Below are 19,030 nucleotides of genomic sequence, written 5' to 3'. Positions count from 1 at the left end.
ACATGGTGTGTCTTTTAAAACAAGTGAGAACCTTGTGAAAAAAAAAAAAGAAATTAAAAGGTAAGAAACAGAATGAAGTCGATGGCAAAAGCCATGCATGTCAATTTAAAACATTTACATATATAAGACACACTGTGTTTTACAAGGGTACAATTAGACCCAGACGTTTCGCATGTCAGCCACATTCAGTGCCCATGAGTGTGGAGCGGAATGAGAGTAGGGACTGAGAATAAAGTAGAAAATAAAATAAAATAAAATAAGAATAAATTAAATCAAAGTAAGAGAAGACTTACAGAGTCCGATGATGACAGTTGGTGTAATAGTCCAGGAGAGGCCATCATTTACTGAATTCCCCATTTTTGTTCATTGAGATTCGATTTTTCATGAGTGTGGACTTTGTAGTAAATTAGACCTGATTTAAGTTTCTCTTTGCTTAGATGAGTAATATAATACCTGAGCCTTAGTTCCTTTTTTTTTTTTAAAGATTTTTAAAAAAGATTTTATTTATTTATTGGACAGAGAGAGAGATCACAAGTAGGCAGAGAGGCAGGCAGAGAGAGAGAAGGAAGCAGGCTCCCCGCTGAGCAGAGAGCCCAAGGCAGGTCTCAATCTGAGGACCCTGAGATCATGACCTGAGCCGAAGGCAGAGGCTTAACCCACTGAGCCACCCACGCACCCCTGAGCCTTAGTTTCTTGTAAAGTAGGAATAAAACCCGACTGGTGTGGTCGTTGTGACGATGTTTGTAAGCTGCTGAGCACAGTGTCTGGCATAAGTCAGCAGGCAGCGCTAATGAGTGAGACCCTTGCCTGAGACTACGGGATGGAGAGCCCCGGTCAAGAGGGGCCGGGGCCTTCCTGCTCACCCCTGGACACTACAAGCACCTGGCATGTGGCGAACCCTCAGTGACCAGTCCTTTACATGACATGGTTTCTAAGTCTGCAGTTTCTGGGATAACGTATTTTCCATGACATCTAATGACCTGACGAGGTTACCAGTCACCTTTTATGTACCTATTTAGTATCGTTCATAAGTGATTACTCTTCACACAGCATGGTGGTAGCATCGAAGGCTCATACCCCTGACTCGTGGGTTACGTTAGGGCCAGAGATAGTGGGAATCACTTCTCTTCTCCTCCCCAAAAAACACTCAAGGATGGCTTCTCCCAGATGATGCATCCAAAACCCTTACCACTTCTCTGTAGGATGGCTCGTTTATGCTCAGTGCAGAAGCAAACACTGAAGTCACTGATGTTTAACACTAAGCACGTCATACAATCACTTCCTGCTCAGTTAACTCATCTCTTGAGTGGTGACCAGACCACCTGCTCCAACTGCCATAAAAAGCATTTTAAAGATTTTATTTTTAAGCAATCTCTACACCCACAGTGGGACTCAACCTCACAACCATGAGATCAGGAGTCCCATGCTCTACCAACTGAGCCAGCTCAGCGCCCCAGAAAGCATTTTAAAAACTGAGCTGGATGGGGCACCTGGGTGGCTCAGTGGGTTAAAGCCTCTGCTTTCGGCTCAGGTCATGATCCCAGGGTCCTGGGATCGAGCCCCACATGGGGCTCTCTGCCCAGCAGGGAGCTTGCTTCCATTCCTGTCTCTCTGCCTACCTCTCTGCCTACTTGTGATCTCTGTCTGTCAAATAAATAAATGAAATCTTAAAAAAAAAAAAAACCTGAGCTGGAGCATATGAAAGTAAGTTGAAAGGGATACAGTAACATCACTGGTCATTAGTTAATGTGGTTATTCTTATTACTATTAAATTAGTAATTTATCTTTGGGGTCGAACTGAGGTGAAAGATGGAGTGGGTTCTTCAGAGACAGACTTTTCCCTATATGCTGGCCACGCAAATGCTTTGTGCCAATTACCTATGGGGAATGGAAGTGCCCTCTTGGGCTCTGCAGAATGAGCCTGAGTCAGCTGGGCTTCCAGGTGGCAGAGCCCGTGCTGCCAGGGCCAGCGCCAAGGTTAAAAGACTGTGCTCCCAACTAGTGGGCAGGGAAGCACCGGCACAGAGCCTCCTCCCTAATTCCTCTCTCTCTATCTCTTTCTCTCTTTCTCACTCTCTCTCTCTCTCTCTCTCTCCTACGTGGCCCACCAGGGACAGCGTGATGGATTTGGCAGAGTCCTGAAGCCAAAGGTATATTCTCGTGAACCATCCACAGACTTTTATTAACAGAGACTTCAGGGTTTATGAGAGACAAAATGGGAACCAAGATGGGGAAAGGAAAGAGAGTGTGAAGTGAATGGCTTTTTAAAGGTGCTGATTTGGAATCTTCCCACAGAAAAAGTGTTAGAGGTGACATGGCTTTACAGCCCCAAGGCCATGTGTGACCTTCTCTATCAGCTGAGCGAAGAGATGGGAGGCAAACATATTTGAACCGTGAAGGGAAGTTTGAAAATTACAAGTGAAGAACTCTTTAACAAAGTATTTGTAAAATGGTCCAGGAGAGAAGCTGGGAAATTCTTAATCCGATGAGAATAACAAAAACAAAATTCTTCAGTGCGCACTTGACTCCTAGGATCAGAATCCTCAGCATGAGAAGGTCCTGGAGACTTGGTTATAGTCCAGTGCCCTTAGGCATGCAAATCTCTAGGCACATCTCTCTCTCTTGCCAAGGAAATTACCCATATTTTATCATGCTGAAACCTAAAAAGGTCCAGTCATAATTTCTCTTGTTTTTAATTTAAGCCTATATTCCTTTTCAGAGGAAAACACCTGTTGTGCAATCACATCTATAAAATCCTCATTATTGTGAAGACATTAAGTGGAAGAGAAAGCAAAGTCAAACCTCCCTTCAACCACTTGTTAAACGAACTGATGTCTTCGCTATTCTCTGTGGGAACAATTGTCTCCTGCTTCCTCCTCTGTAAAAATCTGCACAGGCTCCATGTCTTTTAAGCCATCAGGCAAATCAGGTAAGACCTTCCACTAAGCAACTGGCCAGGCACTGCAGGGCAGGAGGCTTCCCTCCTGGTCCTCACGTCAAACACTCTGCTTTCCCTTTGGTGACACCCACTGCAAACTGCTGTCACCTTGCAGATAGAGGTGGCCTGGAGAGCTTTCCTGGACACCATGCTTATCCAGCCATCTCCATTCTGAGTCAGTGGTATTCGGTTGGTATACCTATGTGACATGCTGCCTTATGTCTAGCCCTTTTCCTATTTTGTGAGATCCTGGGCTCGTTAGAACTGCTGCCACCAGATCCAGGCTCATGATCTGTGCAGCCCGGACTTCTGTTCTAACAGCAGCTTCAAAATCAACTTTAAGGGAGACTGGTTGTCTCCCCTGATATGAACGTCAAAAGTTGAAGTCCCCTTCAGACAGCATTTATTCCCTTAATTTCTCTCAATAACTGTTTCTTAAAGTTCAATATTTTAAAACTGGGATGCCGCTTAGGCATTACAATTTCCATCATTTTAGTTTGAACTCTGTCACCTTTTTGGTTTACTGGTCCTATTTTATCTCTTTTAAGATTCAAACTCACTTATACCTCATTCTTGAATTCTAAGATTTAGGGAAAAAATTCCTGTTTATCTGATCAAATACCTTAAATTTTCTTTTTAAAAAAAGATTTTATTTATTTATTTGACAGAGAGAGACAGAGATCACAAGTAGGCAGAGAGGCAGGTGGGGGGATGGGAAGCAGGCTCCCCCCAAGCAGGGAGCCCGATGCGGTGTTCGATCCCAGGACCCTGGGATCATGACCTGAGCTGAAGACAGAGAACTGAACCACCCAGGTGCCCCAGATACCTTAAACTTTCTGCCTGGAGAGATTTTGTTTGTATTTCACCTTAGACTTCGTCCGTCTAGACAAATTTGTTTTGTTTTGTTTTGTTTGAGGTTCTCCTTGCCATTCTCCCTCAGTGGTACTCTCCACTGAAAACCCCTTTCCCATTCTGACCATGTCCTTAAGAAAGATTAGCTTAGAACATCCATGCAAGAGAGTCAGGCACAAACAGCTCTCAAGAATGTTGTTAGCCAGCCTTCTCCCAAATAGAGGAAATACTTCAAGCATGTCTTAAAAACTTCTCTACCAGGACTGGGAATTTAGAATTGGGTTTGTTTCTCTGCTTTTGATGATGCACTTTCCCTTCACTGCTCAGGCTAATATTAAAGTAAGGCTTGGACTCCGAGAGCATGCTGTCTCAAACCGGGAATGCCAGTGGCTCTGGTGCAGTTGGCATGACAGGAGGTGGCCAACGCCAATTCCAGATGTGGCACCTAGTCCACGAGTGGTCCGTTGAGAGTTGTGAAATTCGGAGGAGGAGCAGGCAGAAAATTGGGTGACGGTGGGCGATTACAGTATCTGGGATTCTCTTTGACACACAAGTCTCAGCTGTTTTTCTCAATATCCTTAACATTCAAACCACATTCAGCAGCAGGCCAGGATGACCATCTGTACATCATATAAGCCACTCCTGAAAACCATTCTATACTCAGACAACCTCCATCTGGCTGTTCCCCTGCCAAAAGAGGCCCATAAATGGCACACCCTTTGAGATCACTATTGTTCTGTCTAGGCCCCCCTTAAAATGCCAGTAGTGCAGCATCGATTTAACCTTCCCAGATTATGAGAGAAACAGGAACCAGGGAAAGAGACCCTCTGAGGGAGGAGGACAAACTGAAGGGCAGCCCAGTTGCTGAATTCAAACTTGAAGTTGCAGTCCCGTTGGCTTGGGGAGTGTGTCGGGCTCAGACCAAGAATCTAGCTGATCCTGCATTTTCTTCTGTTCTTTCTGGTGACTGAGGCTGATCGCTTCCCACTCTAGGTATGGTTTTTCCTTTTTTGCTTTGGCTGGTTTGTTCCTGGGCTGAACACCAGTCTGTATGAATAGAGCCCGGTCTGAAATTCTGGCATCCCTGAGCAGCCGCAAAACAACAGCCACCCAAATGTCACACAGCTTATGGAAAGAAATGGGCAGTGTCTGCCTGTTTCTTTCCCCTCTGTGGGTACAAGAGGAGAAGCACTTCTGCTAGCCAGAGGTATGAGACGGATTTCAGAACGAACTCTGGGTTAGAAAGATGAGCTGGCTATCAGATGGTAAGTCTGTTCCTCTGCATCCTTAGGTTTTAAATGAAAAGGACAAGTAGTTAAAACTTTGCTTGATGTGTAAGGTAAAGCTCTGCCTGAAGGAGGGTTGAAAAGTTCTCTGAGGAAAAAAAGTTCTCTGAAATCCTTTATCATCCCTGACTTGATAGAGGGATGCTACTGGCCCATTATTAATGAGGCCTATTTTTTTTAAAGTTAATATTTGTTTTATTCATTTTTATTGTGTTATGATAGTTACCATACAGTACATCATGTTTTTGTTGTTGTTTGTTTGTTTTTATTTTGGCCAAACTTTTTATTTAGTATTCTGTAGTTGCTTAAGGCACACTTAAATGGTCTTCTTGGGGGAGGGGAAATAGAAGGTTCTTGTAGATTCCCAAGGAAATGTCAGACAAAATACGACCAGCATTATTCAGTTGTTTTTTTGGATTTATAGGGTGAAAAGCACTTTCTTTACATAAGCATCTGATCTCAGGTTTTTCATACAAAGAACATGGAGATTTCACTTTGAAGACACTCTGAAATCCCGAGAGTAGCATGCCCCGACCATCCTCTAATAGCTAGCTTGTTTGTATAGCAGAAGGATGCACCTCTCCATTTTAGATGGCTAGATGTTTGTGGAAGATCTTAGAATTGCTTTGCTTCATTTACTGGGAAAAATCAGATATAGGAATTGGCCTAAAAGGGACACTTTTAACTTGAAAAATTACAACACTAGTACACAAGTCAAGTACTTAACACATTTAACATTTGCTTATTGATAGCAATGTCATAAAGCCAAATAAGATTAAACAGGTTTTACTTTTTTACCCTTAGAAGAACATAAAAATTATGGAAGGGGAACCTAAACAGGAAATTTTTAAAAGGTAACACAATTTTCCCTTTTAGTAGTCCGTGAATAGTTATAACAGAAAAAGTTCCACTTTTTTTTTGTTTGTTTCTTTGAACAGGAATTTTGTTCCAAAGTTTTGTTTGGGGTGTGTGTGTGTGTGTGTATGTGTGTGTGTGTGTGTGTTTGTGTTTAAAGATTGTATTTATTTATTTGACAGAGAGAGAGAGAGATATCACAAGTAGGCAGAGAGGAAGACAGAGAGAGGGGGGAAGCAGGCTCCCCACTGAGCAGAGAACCCAATGCAGTGCTCAATCCCAGGACCCTCAGATCATGACCTGAGCCAAAGACAGGGGCTTAACCCACTGAGCCACCCAGGCACCCCTTTGTTTGTTTTTAATATCTGCTCCTGCCTCTTCCTCTATTGGATTGGGTTTCTCCACGGCCACCACCTCTTGGTGCTCCATGGCTTGAATTGCTGTAGGAATCATGTAGAGGAGGGTACCTCCTTTCCACAGAAGGGAGAAGCCGTCTTTCCTGTCTGCCAGCCCAATCATGACCACTTGAGTAGAGATCACTTCGGCTGCTTGAGTAACTGTCTCAACTTCCACCATATCTGTCACATGAGCTGCTGTAATCATCATAGCGACTGATTCCACCGTAAGATGGTGGGGCCCTTGTGTAGATGGAGCACTATATGAGTTACCATAACTCTCTTACGAATCTCTGTAGGAACCTCCACTTGGATGATCTGAATAGTCACGATCACAACCATAGCCATCTCTATCACTGTAGCCTCTTGACGGGTAGTCATCACGTGAACTAGAATGACCATAATCACGGGAAGTATATTCTCTCGGTGGTGGCGCATAATCCCTTGTATCATGACAACTTGGGTAGTCTCAGCTTGAATAGCTGTCTTTAGTAGAGTATCATTAGTTTTGATATAGTGTTCCGTGATTCATTGTTTGCATATAAGACCCAGTGCACCATGCAGTCCGTGCCCTCCTTAATACCCATCAACAGGCTTACATCCCCCCACCCCTTCTCTTCTAAAACCCTCCGTTTGTTTTCTGGAGTCCATAGTCTCTCATGGCTCATCTCCCACTCCAATTTCTCCCTCTTCATTATTTCCTTCTCCTAATATCCTCCATGCTATTCCTTATGTTCCACAAATAAGTGAAACCATATGATAATTTATTTTCTCTGCTTGACTTATTTCACTCAGCATCATTTCCAGTTCCATCCATCATGATGCAAAAGTTGGGTATCCATCCTTTCTGATGGCTGAGTAATACTCCATTGTGTATATGGACCACATCTTCTTTATCCATTTGTCTGCTGAAGGGCATCTTGGCTCTTTCCACATTTTGGCTGTTGTGGACATTGCTGCTATGAACATTGGGTGCATATGGCCCTTCTTTTTGTGACATCTGTATCTTTGGGATAAAGACTCAGTGGTACAATTGCTGTGTCATAGGGAAGCTCTATTTTTAATTTTTTGAGGAAACTCCACACTGTTTTCCAAAGTGGCTGTACCAATTTGCATTCCCACCAACAGTGTCAGAGGGCTCCCCTTTCTCTACAACTTCTCCAACATTTGTTGTTTCTTGCCTTGTCAATTTTTGCAAGGCCTAATTTTTTTTTTAAACTCTTCTTTTGGGGTACCTGGGTGGCTCAGTGGGTTAAGCCGCTGCCTTCGGCTTGGGTCATGATCTCAGTGTCCTGGGATCGAGTCCCACATCAGGCTCTCTGCTCGGCAGGGAGCCTGTTTCCTCCTCTCTCTCTCTCTGCCTGCCTCTCTGCCTACTTGTGATCTCTCTATGTCAAATAAATAAATAAATTCTTAAAAAAAAATAAAACTCTTCTTTTTTTTTTAAGATTTTATTTATTTATTTGACAGAGAGAAATCACAAGTAGATGGAGAGGCAGGCAGAGAGAGAGGGAAGCAAGCCCCCTGCCGAGCAGAGAGCCTGATGCGGGACTCGATCCCAGGACCCTGAGATCATGACCTGAGCCAAAGGCAGCGGCTTAACCCACTGAGCCACCCAGGTGCCCCTGCAAGGCCTGATTTTGTGAGATGTTAAGAGCTACTCCATGGGGATGATGGTTATATATCTCAAAAGATCAAGGATACCCTTCAAAATCTTCCAGTTTCCTTTACCAATAATGGGTACCCACTAACTCTTTTAACCCCCTATGCATAACTGCTATTTATTTCCTTAGCCTGTTCCACCTAACTTTACTGAGGCTTATGTGAAGTTTGTTTATCCTGCCTTTACCTCCTCCTAACTTACATGTTTGTGTCTTCTGTATTTGGTGAATTATTGACTCTTTTCACTTTTTTCATGATTTTATAGACTCATCATGTTCTTCTTCAAACTTCTTCTTTTTAGACCAGGAGTTTTCACCAAGAATGGGAAGGATTTGGAAGAGAGGGGAGATGTTTATCAGCAACTTCTGGAGAGCTTTTCCAAATAGAGTGAGTCCGCTTCCCTCTCCCATGAACATATAAAAACCTTGGCTGGGGAAATGTGTATTTTTTTAAAAGGTTTTATTTATTTATTTGGCAGACAGATCACAAGTAGGCAGAGAGGCAGGCAGAGAGTGGAGGAAGCAGGCTCCCTGCTGAGCAGACAACCCAATGCGGGGTCAATCCCAGGGCCTTGGGATCATGACCTGAGCTGAAGGCAGAGGCTTTAACCCACTGAACCACCCAAGCGCCCCGGGGAAATGTGCATTTTAAGAATTTCTACATGTAATTCTAATGGTCAACTCCCTCTACCCTGTTGTGACCGCTGTGCTAAAGGTCCCTAATCTTTTTGTTCTTCATAAGGCACTTTTTTCAATGCAACAATAACTCACGTTTGCCATTCGATGGAATAAAGTTTCCATTCATGTGGGACTGACAGTTGTTGGGGATTGCAGTGAACATGTGCAGTCACAAAAATTAAATTGGTACTTACATATGACGCCCAGAAAACTGATAGACTCTCTCTGATGCAGAGCAGACTTATCTACTTTGCTTTTTTTACTTGCTTTTCTCTCAGTGGTTTTCCCTGGACAGATCCCTCAAGTGACTGACAGCAACCAGAATGGCAGATTCCAACTACAGCTTCTCGGAGGGCTTCATTCTGATGGGCGTATCTGACCATCCTCAGCTGGAGATCATCTTTTTCATAGTCATTCTCTTCTCTTACTTGCTGACCTTGCTTGGGAACTCAACCATTATCCTACTGTCCTGCCTGGATGCCCGGCTCCACACTCCCATGTACTTCTTCCTCAGCAACCTCTCGTCCCTAGACCTTGCTTTTACTACTAGCTCGGTCCCCCAAATGCTGATCAACTTATGGGGACCAGACAAGACCATAAGCTATGGAGGCTGTGTGACCCAGCTCTACGTTTTCCTCTGGCTGGGGGCTACCGAGTGCATTCTGCTTGTGGTGATGGCATGGGACCGCTATGTGGCAGTTTGCCGCCCTCTGCACTACACCACCGTGATGAACCCTCGGCTGTGCTGGCTGTTGGCTGCCATTGCATGGTTGGGTGGCTTGAGCAACTCTCTGATCCAGTCGACGTTCACTCTGCAGCTCCCATTATGTGGGCACCGGAAGGTGGACAGCTTCCTGTGTGAGGTGCCTGCCATGATCAAACTGGCCTGTGGAGACACGAGTCTCAATGAGGCTGTGCTCAATGGTGTCTGCACCTTCTTCACTGCTGTCCCTCTGAGCGTCATCCTGATCTCCTACTGCTACATAGCTCAAGCAGTGCTGAAGATCCGCTCGGCGGAGGGACAGAGAAAGGCCTTTAATACGTGCCTCTCCCACCTGGTGGTGGTGTTACTCTTCTATGGCTCAGCTATCTATGGCTATCTCCTTCCAGCTAAGACCAGCAGCCAGGATCAGGGCAAATTCATTTCCCTCTTCTACTCTGTGGTCACACCAATGGTGAACCCTCTCATCTACACTCTAAGAAACAAGGAGGTAAAGGGAGCACTAAGGAGGCTGCTGGGAAAGGGACGAGAACTTGGCTGAGAGAAGGGAAAACTCCCATCATTATTTAACTCCTCTTCCTCTTCTGCCTTTATCTCATTCTCACTCTGTCCTGATGAATATGAGGAGAGCCAGCCCTTGCAACCAAGATATATTCCCCAAAACCCTAAGCTGCGAAGATATGGTTAGTTGTTTCTAATATTCTGTGCTTATGTACTAAAAATCCTGTGGACTACAGATAACGATAGATCTTAGGTGAGTCTCATCAACAGCTCAGAGGTTGTTGACTCAGTACAGACATAGCTCACTGTCTTGTTGTACACATGTTATTATATGTTATTTATTACACGTAATAATATTACTTTTCTATTTGTAAAAAATTAAGCACTTTAAAAGGCAGTTCCACTTGAAATATCCTTATATAATGATATCATTCCATAAAATAATCAGAATTGATTAATAGTAAATGAAAACTCAAACAGTTCACCCATCTTTCTCAATCTCTTTTTGCCTCTTCTCAGTATTTCAGTCTATCTACCCGTACTTTCTTTTTTTTAATTTTTTAAAAGATTTTATTTATTTATTTGAGAGAGAGACAGTGAGAGAGAACATGAGCGAGGAGAAGGTCAGAGAGAGAAGCAGACTCCCCGTGGAGCTGGGAGCCCGATGCGGGACTTGATCCCAGGACTCCGGGATCATGACCTGAGCTGAAGGCAGTCGTCCAACCAACTGAGCCACCCAGGCGTCCCCCGTACTTTCTTTTTTAAAAAAGATTTTATTTATTTATTTGAGAGAGAAAGAGAGAGAGAGAGTGCACAAGCTGGGGGGAGGGGCAGAGGGAGAGGGAGAAGTAGACTCCCCATTGAACAGGAATCCCGACACAGTGCTAGGTCGCAGGACCCTGGAATCATGTTCTGAGCTGAAGCCAGACGTCCAACTGACTGAGCCACCCAGGTGCCCTTGTTAACTAATACTTCTTATCCATATGTTCCTTTGTCATCTTGTTTATCTTCCTTATGTCTACATGCCTTCTTCTGCTTTATCTAATATTTAATGAGAAAAAAAAGACTCTTTTCCTTTCAATTAACACTTTTTATTTAAATTTCCTCCTCCAAAGTCCCAGCCATGAGATTTGTTATCAGCATTTGGATATGTTATATAATTGCTGGATTATGGGATGCTCTGAGACTCGTTAAGCAAGTTTAGGAGCCCAGTAAAGATCAGTCTCTCCATAAAGCATGTCTCCTGCCTCAAGTTCTGTTTTTTTTTTTTTTTTCAATCTTAACATTACTGGAATTCAGCAATCAGTCCAGCACACCATGAGTCAACTTGAGGAACACAGGTATTAGAATTAGAATGCCAATATGTGATATAGCACACTAGAATTGCCATGGGAATACATACATACTACCATATTTCATGTACTCTTTCCTTAGAGAAACTGGGTTAGTATGAGTAAGTTGTTTAGCAACTACATTTCCAAAGAAAAGGAAATCAATAGTTTTAGGACTATTTTCAGAAGAGTGATATACTTTATTAAAATATATCACTCCACAACACTTAAACACATGTCTCATACGTAGCAGATGCTCAATAAATATTTAGTGAAATGAATTAAGCCCCACATATTTTCACACTATGAACTAAATTTGTGAAATGAAGGATTTTTATGTTTACTACTTTGGAGCTACCCTGTCTCTTGGACAGTGCCAAACAAAAAGTGACAAATATCCACCTTGAACATATCTATAATGCCCCCTCCAAATAAATCCAGTTATGTTATTGTTCTGAATTGGTTTTTCCAGTTGTAATCCGAGCCATGACCTATATTAATGATTTTCCACTCAGTAATATTTCAAGTGTGTCTCCAGATCTAACCAAGTACTGCCATTATCTTGGTGTATTTATCAAACTCCAGAGACTTGCAGGTTCAAATTTTTTATTAAAAAGCAAGCTTAGAGTAGACGAAGTTCTCAGAAGGTAGGGCCAGAATGACTAAACTCCTACATTAATATATAAACCAGAATGGCAGTGGATTAATTTATGAGAACCGTAACTACCAAGGAAACTGAACAGTCATATCTTCTAGGCAAGTCATTTAAATTGCTAAGTAACTTGGAAGGAAATAGGAAAATAAAGAGGGAATCCTTAAACACTTTGGAGTAATGAAGAACTTCCCATCAAAATTACAGGATATTTTTAATCTAACGTGGAGTTAGAGTCATAGTAAAACACAGGGAACTGGAGGAGAAAAAGCAAATTGTCATATTGGCCGTTTTCCACAATCATTCTGCTCTCTCTTTCCTAAAATGTAGCTGTCTAGTTACTCTGCGCTCTAAGTAGGGACACAGCAGATAACAGAAAAGTCATGACACAAGGAGGTATGAGCATTTTTATGTACTACAGAAATAATGAGATATGGTAGCTAGTAGATTTGATCTCTCCAGCACTCACTTTTTATCATCTGTAAAGTGAATAGAATACCTTGCAGGATCATTTTAAGGATCAAATAGACAATGCCTGCAGGAGTGTTTAGAAAAAACTACTCAGTGTTATATTTAATCAAAGTGGAATGCATTCGTAGGGAGATTAGTTAGTCTATTTCACTTCCCACCTCCTTCCATTTATGTCCTGATCCAGTATACTCCTTCACTGGGCAACCAGTGTCTTCATAAATGATGGATGGATGAATGGGCCAGCATAAAGGCAGAGAGACCACAGAGGAGTCTGCACTAACTTCCCTCAAACTCCACATCCCAATCTATCAGCTCATTCTTCAAAATATATCCATAATATCCCAATCAAGGATAACAAAGACACATCAAAATTAGGAAAAGTATTTCAGTGTCCACCAAAATGGAAATGATTGAAGATTGAATAACGTTCTGGTATATGACTAAATGGGGCAGCCTAAAGATAAAAGGTGAGGTCGATATATCGAAATAGAAAACCTTCAAGATAAACGGGCAAAATTTCATAGGCAGGCTCAGAAAAATATACACACAAGTAACAGTTATTTCCTCTGGGAAGAGAGTGCAGCTTGTGGAATAAGAAATGCGGAAACTCTTTTCTTGGGAGAACAGTTTGCGGTACGCACGGGATATTTAAAACTGAAACAGGGAAGAAAACTTTGGGTTGGAAACCCTAGTTCTCTCGTGACAGTCACTTAAAAACGGTCGTGGTTTCCTCTTCTCGAGGACGAAAAAGGTAATTCTATTGACTTAATAGGATGTCAGGATGACGTAGTATGGACGTGTTTACAAGTGTGCGTAGCACATCAATACCGCGACGGTCTTTAACCACTTCGCTGTCCCATCTGTAAAACCCACTGAGCAACACGTACATTGGAAAGAAAACCCATGCAAGTCGGAAGCGGAAGCGTCTGGCCAACAGAAGAGCAGTAACCAATAGGAGAGAGTTAACAAACGCCTAAAGCCCCGCTCCCCCCACCCGCCGCTTGCTTAAATACACCGATTGGCTCCAGGGCACGACACGAAGAAGATCCTGTCGATTCATTGGTGAGGAGGAGGCGGAAACCAGAGAAACCGAAAGGTCCTTTAGGAAGCGCCTGCGTACTCCGCCCCGCCCATTGGTGGGTGGGTGGGTGGGGCTGAGCCGTTGCGCATGCGTCAGGCCGTCCGAAGGTCCCGGCATTCCCCGCGGCAGCTTTCGGTCTAGCGCGTTGGAAAAGATGGAGTGGCTCGTGAGTGACTCTTGTGAAGCTGACTTTTCCCGTCTGGAAGGCCCCGAGCTCTGCGGCCCCTCCCTGTATCCTGCAGCTGTGGTCTTCCTCCCGGGACGCGAAGAACGAGTGGCAGTGTGCCGGGACCTCGCCCCTCTTGGGGGGTGGGGGGAGGAAGTGGCCGGCGCGCCACCCGTCTCCCTTCGGGGCACCCGTCGGCGCATTTCCCCGTGGAGAGACCTTTGAAAGGTTCCGAGCCTCCTGCCCTTGCGATGTACGGCGCTGAAGCACGCGTTCACTGAGGCCCTTCGGAAGAGCACTCATACCCTCATCTTGCCCTCCAAGAGCTCCTAAGCCGGTGAAGACAACCCACCAGAAACGTCCTGGTATTGGTTGGCGTTACATAAGGCGCTGTGAGAGCGAGTTAGAGACAGGGCCGAGGAGGAGTTCCCAGCGTTCGGAGGCTTCAAGAAGGCGGTGGTGATAGTGGCAGTGGGGTCTTGCCTTTCCATAGTGCTCTTTGAGGACATAAAAGTTTCCTTCTTTCCACATTTCTAGGCTCAAGTGCCCTTCCTCCCCTGGTTGGAGGGACGGAGACCTGCAGCCCCTCCTGTTCACTTTCTGTGGAAAGAAGGAAGAGGACCCTAAAAAAAGAGTACTCTAGGCAGGAAAAATTTAGTTGGTCAGGGCACTGAGACTGGAAAGGCCAGAGCCTGTTTATTCCAGAACCTAGAACTGGTTCACCTGAGCTGGTTGGGGAATGTGCATAGGGTAGTAGACAGTGAGGCTGGAGGGGCCTCAATTGTCGAGGACAACCTTGCAAGCCTGGAGATCATAGCTTATTTCAGTGGTAACAAGAAGTCTCCAGGGCCTTGGAAGAGATTTGTTGTACAATTGGATTAGATACATGGAGAGTCAGGAAGTCCAGATCTGCTATGTAGGAAGACCAGGTGGAGAGATGAAAACTTTTATACCAGCCTGGTCTAATGACGTGTCCCTAGACAGGGGTTCCTAACCAAGGACGATTTTGTCTGAAAAGGCACATGGTAATAATGGAGTCAATTTTGTGGTAACACCTCAGGGTTGGTCATTACATCTAGTGGGTGGAGGCCAGGAGTGCAGCTACCTGTTTCCTATAATGCACAAAACATTACCTCTCCCTGCACCATACCTTTCCACAATAAATACCTTTCTGGACCAAGATGTCAGTAGTACTGAGGTTCAGCCATCCTGTTTAGAAAGTTAGTAGTGAAAATAGAGGGAAGACAGAGACATTTCAAACAGACCAGTTTCCTCTTCTTTTGTAGTAGTGTGCATTGGGCTTCCCAGGAAACCCAGACTTTACTTGAAACACTTTGTAAATCACATATTTCTGCAAACTCCAGAGGTGCCACTACAATGGCGAAGTCCATGGAGCACGTCTGACCCACTTCTTCCATCTGCCAGAACAGGGTTGGCTGCACCAAGTTTTCTCTTGGAGGCCTGACCCCTGCCTCAGTGACTTAGGTTACTTGCTAGAGTCCTTTGTTCTCACTGTCTGCCAGGAAGCCAGGCAAGGATGAGTAACAGAACAATGATGTGGGAGCTAAAATACAAAATGCAGAGATTCGCACGTGATGTGGTCAGTGGAGAAATGTGTGCGCTCCAGTCCAGGGTCTCAGTATTCCCCAGCTGGTTCCTGCACTGGCTGGTAGGGTAGTCCCCTCACAGGAGAGGCCGAGAAGAGGGGTCGGGCAGCTGGAGGGATCCAGCTCCCGTTTCGGCTGCGAGCACCCAACTACCATCTTAGACTGAGGAACCACAGCAGATATCTGTGAAGGGGGGGGCGGTGGCGGCCTGTGGCTTTGGCCATCATCTTTGGGTTGTGAGAATCTTGAGGGTCTTGCCCGCAGGAGTGGTTAGTAAATCACAAGGAAGTGCCCACTGAGATTCTATCAATTAGTTAAAATGTTTCCGTGAGGGAGGGAATTACAGAAACCATTTGGTGAGTGCCAGGATTTCTTACACAGGAGGGAAAACTGGCTTCTTAATAGACACGTGAAGGGCTGAACCAAACCAGGAGGCTGTTCTGTACCAGAGAAGAGAGCTTTAGGCTTGAAGGTGTTCCCTGCTATGCACCTACTTCAGATTCCTCCTCCAGGGGCCAGTGCAGTGGTGAGGCTGTGGGAGTCCATGGGAGGTAGGCAGAAAGGTACCCGACACTGTGAGCACAAGGAGCAGCTAGTCCCCATGGGGTTGGGGGAACGCAGTGAAAGGTTGGATTAATCAGGACTTGTAAGAGATGCCCGGCAGAGCTGGGTCCCATCTTGAGGGTGTTGGAGCCGGAGGTGCTGCCCGACTGGTGCTGGTGTTTTTCTAGGTCTGGTGAGGTGATTCTGGAAGATGAGTGTCCGCTTCACTGACGGTGTTGTATGCGGCTGCTAAAGAACTGGGTATAGCAAAGAACAAGGAAATACCAAATATTTCTTGAAGGAATGAATAAATGAATGTGCTCTCCTGTTCCTACCTGTCTCCTCCAGACTGTCCAGGGCAGCTGACAGGCGAGGGCTGGGCTCTTCCTTTCTCTGCCCGGCAGACGGGGGCATGAAGCAGTTTGGAGTGGGGAGGCAGCCTCACTTCAACAAGGCAAGCAGTCAGCAGTTGCCCCCAGCTCCCTGGCTGCAGCACCCGGGAGTGGGAGGAGCCTGCTGGAGAGGCTGCCTGGGCGCCACCGTTGTTGTTTCCACTGACTTCCGCTGGTTCACTCATTAAACAAATCCAGCTCCTTGACCAGGTATGCACAGCCCTTCCCTGCAGATCCACCCTGGGTTCTGTCTCTTCCCCACTGTGATGTCCAGTAGAGTCAGGTGTCCCAGGACAGGTCACAGTAAAACCCAGAAAGATGCTATTTTTACCCTCTGCATAGAGCAGCGTTGCGCCTGGGGCTCTGGGAACCGACCAGCATAGGCTGTTGTGGGAGTCCTGCTCGGGAACGGTGTGTGCAGGCAAATGTGGGTGCCTGGGCAAGGCTCAACTGGAGGAGACACTGACACGGATTCTTAGGACTTGCCTGCCTTCTCTTTCTTCCCTAAAACTAAAACTTTTCTTTATTGTTTTGAAGAAAAAAATTGTTCTTGCTTACTTCCTCAAAAAGATTGAAGCAGCCACCATGACTCTTACTTTCACTGTAATTCGAGAAAGTACTAACAGCTTGTGTGCACAGGCCAGGAACCAGGCGACGCCCATTTCTGACCACGTTTAATCCGTGGAAATTTCACAGGTTAAATATCTCTTCAGAATAATGGGTTATAGGTTGTTTCTTAGTACTCCTCAATGCAGGCCCTTCCTCCTGCACCCGTTTCCTTACACCTCTGATGTCTCCCACGCCGTGAGCATGCAGCCCACCTCCAACCCAATTCTGCTGCTCCCCTCTATGTCCTCCTGTGCCGACACAGGCTCTTCGGCACTTTCAGGAACCTGTGGGCCTATGCACAAGGATAAAGTTTTTTGGGTTTTACAAGATTTTCTTTCTTTATTTTAGGGAGAGAGAAAGCACATTTGCAGGAGTGTGGGGCAGAGGCAGAGGGAGAAGCACACTCCCCACTGAGCAGGGAGCCCTACACAGGCCTTGATCCCAGGACCCCGGGATAATGACCTGAGCCAAAGGCAGACCCTTAACTGACTGAGCCACCCAGGTCCCCAAGGATAAAGTCTCTAATCGAGAAAATAAACACCAAAAGCCGAGAGAGCACAGGGAGAGACACCATTATTTTCATTAGAAATAGTAATGCTTATAAACCTATAGAAACCATTAAATGTAACACAAGAAACCAAGAACCTGGGTGGGCGTGATACAGAGGAGAAATCTTAGAAAAAGGAACCCAGATGGCACACCTACTCTGAGATTAAGTCACTTAGAGTAGTGGTACCCTGTGACTTAAGCTGTCCCTCCTGCTTTACTCTCTTTTCTGGGTGACTGGCGGACAGAGCAGTGACCTACTCTGAGGTAGACATGGCAGAGAGCAGGTGCCTAGAGGTCACTGGATTAGGATTCATGAAGGCCATTCCCTTCCAGATGTGCTTCCCATGAGCAGGGAAAAGGCCTTCTCTGACCTGCCCCAGAAACCGTTCCCAGGCCTCTAGCCACCCATTCTCTCTCCAGGACAAGGTTACCCTTGTTTCCTGGCAGGACTGTGGATTCTGTGTGGAAGTCCATGGTGACACAGGACTGTGGGTCACCGGTGTGCCTAGGAAGAGAGCTGGGCACATGTACTCGGATTCCTGTCCCTGCTGTGGTTCTTTTTTTTTTTTTTTAAAGCTTTTATTTATTAATTTGACAGAGAGAAATCACAAGTAGATGGAGAGGCAGCCAGAGAGAGAGAGAGAGATAGGGAAGCAGGCTCCCTGCTGAGCAGAGAGCCCGATGCGGGACTCGATCCCAGGACCCTGAGATCATGACCTGAGCCAAAGGCAGTGGCTTAACCCACTGAGCCACCCAGGCGCCCTCTGCTGTGGTTCTTGAGATCCGCTTGTAAGTCTCCTGCCGAGCCAGGGACTCGCTCACAGAAGCCTCCACAAGCCGATAGATGCTTTGGGAGAGACTCACTAGGGGACACTGATGTGTTGGCTTTCCTATGCCCTGCCCTCATAACCTGTGTCCCTTTTTGGGGTGTGCGTGTGTCTTCTCTGTGTGCCCCTGATGGGGGGTGAGGACAGGGTTCTTGGGGATGCTTTTCTCACACCGAGAGCACTTGTAGGGCTTCTCCTCAGTGTGAGTCTTCTGGTGGGCATGGATGTGGGAGCTTTTCCCACATGTGCACAGGGCTGGGGACTCCGCCGGCTGTGGACTCGCCGGTGAGCACTGAAGCTGTTGTTGCATCTCTTCCCACAGACGGTGCACTGATAAGGCTTCTCCCCGGTGTGGGTCCTCTGGTGGACAATGAGGCTGGAGCTTTGGTTGAAGCTTTTCCCACATTCCCCGCAGCCATAGGGTCTCTCCACTGTGCACGTCCTTAGGTGCGCAGGGAGCTTGGAGCCCTCGCTGAAGCCTTTCCCGTATTTGCCGCACTCGTGAGGCTCCTCTCCTATGTGGACTCTGGTGCCGAATGAGGTAGGAACCTCGGCTAAAGCTTCTCCCACACTGCTGGCACTTAGATGTTTTCCCAGTTCGGGGAACTGGGAAGCCCTGAGAGCCCTGAGAGTCGTCTCCCCTACTCAGAGATGGGCACAGGCCTTCTCTCTGGCCCGGGGTGTCAGCTGCCTCCTCCTCTCCTGGGACGGGGGTCTCCTGCCTGTTCCCCTGGAGAACATCCACGTTGCCCTCCTGGCTCAGGCTCACCCTTCTGGTCTCTCCTGGGCTCAGGGTTTTCCCTAGACTTTCTCCACACGGCCTTCCTCACTTCTGCTTGCCCCGAGTTATCCGTTTTTTGATTCTCTTTTTTAGTTTTGTTTTTGATCTCAAGACCTGAGGGAACAGAAAGACAC

At 45.9% G+C, this 19,030-nt stretch overlaps 1 protein-coding gene and 1 long non-coding RNA gene across 2 annotated transcripts; both read left to right on the top strand.

The window, feature by feature from the left end:
• The first annotated feature begins 1,955 nt into the window (after nucleotides 1-1,955).
• OR2C1 (olfactory receptor family 2 subfamily C member 1) lies at nucleotides 1,956-11,121 on the top strand. The gene is made up of 6 exons (XM_082713386.1): nucleotides 1,956-2,150; nucleotides 2,720-2,929; nucleotides 7,122-7,298; nucleotides 8,290-8,375; nucleotides 8,944-10,284; nucleotides 10,628-11,121. Exon 5 carries the CDS (start codon nucleotides 8,989-8,991, stop codon nucleotides 9,925-9,927), a length of 939 nt encoding a protein of 312 aa, XP_082569512.1. The 5' UTR covers nucleotides 1,956-2,150; nucleotides 2,720-2,929; nucleotides 7,122-7,298; nucleotides 8,290-8,375; nucleotides 8,944-8,988; the 3' UTR covers nucleotides 9,928-10,284; nucleotides 10,628-11,121.
• A 692-nt stretch (nucleotides 11,122-11,813) lies between these two features.
• On the top strand, nucleotides 11,814-19,010 carry LOC309854352. Its single transcript, XR_014306174.1, has 3 exons — nucleotides 11,814-13,953; nucleotides 15,927-16,340; nucleotides 18,438-19,010. It is a non-coding gene; the product is annotated as an uncharacterized lncRNA (long non-coding RNA).
• Nucleotides 19,011-19,030: the final 20 nt, after the last annotated feature.

Source organism: Mustela nivalis (genome assembly GCF_964662115.1).
Source record: "Mustela nivalis genome assembly, chromosome: 19".
Taxonomy (NCBI): Eukaryota; Metazoa; Chordata; class Mammalia; order Carnivora; family Mustelidae; genus Mustela; species Mustela nivalis.
The sequence above is the reverse complement of the archived record's forward strand: the minus strand, read 5'-3'. Positions and strand labels throughout refer to the sequence as shown.

Coding starts and splice junctions, on each gene's coding strand:
- OR2C1 (XM_082713386.1), top strand. CDS start 8,989: ATGGCAGATTCCAACTACAGCTTCTCGGAGGGCTTCATTCTGATGGGC.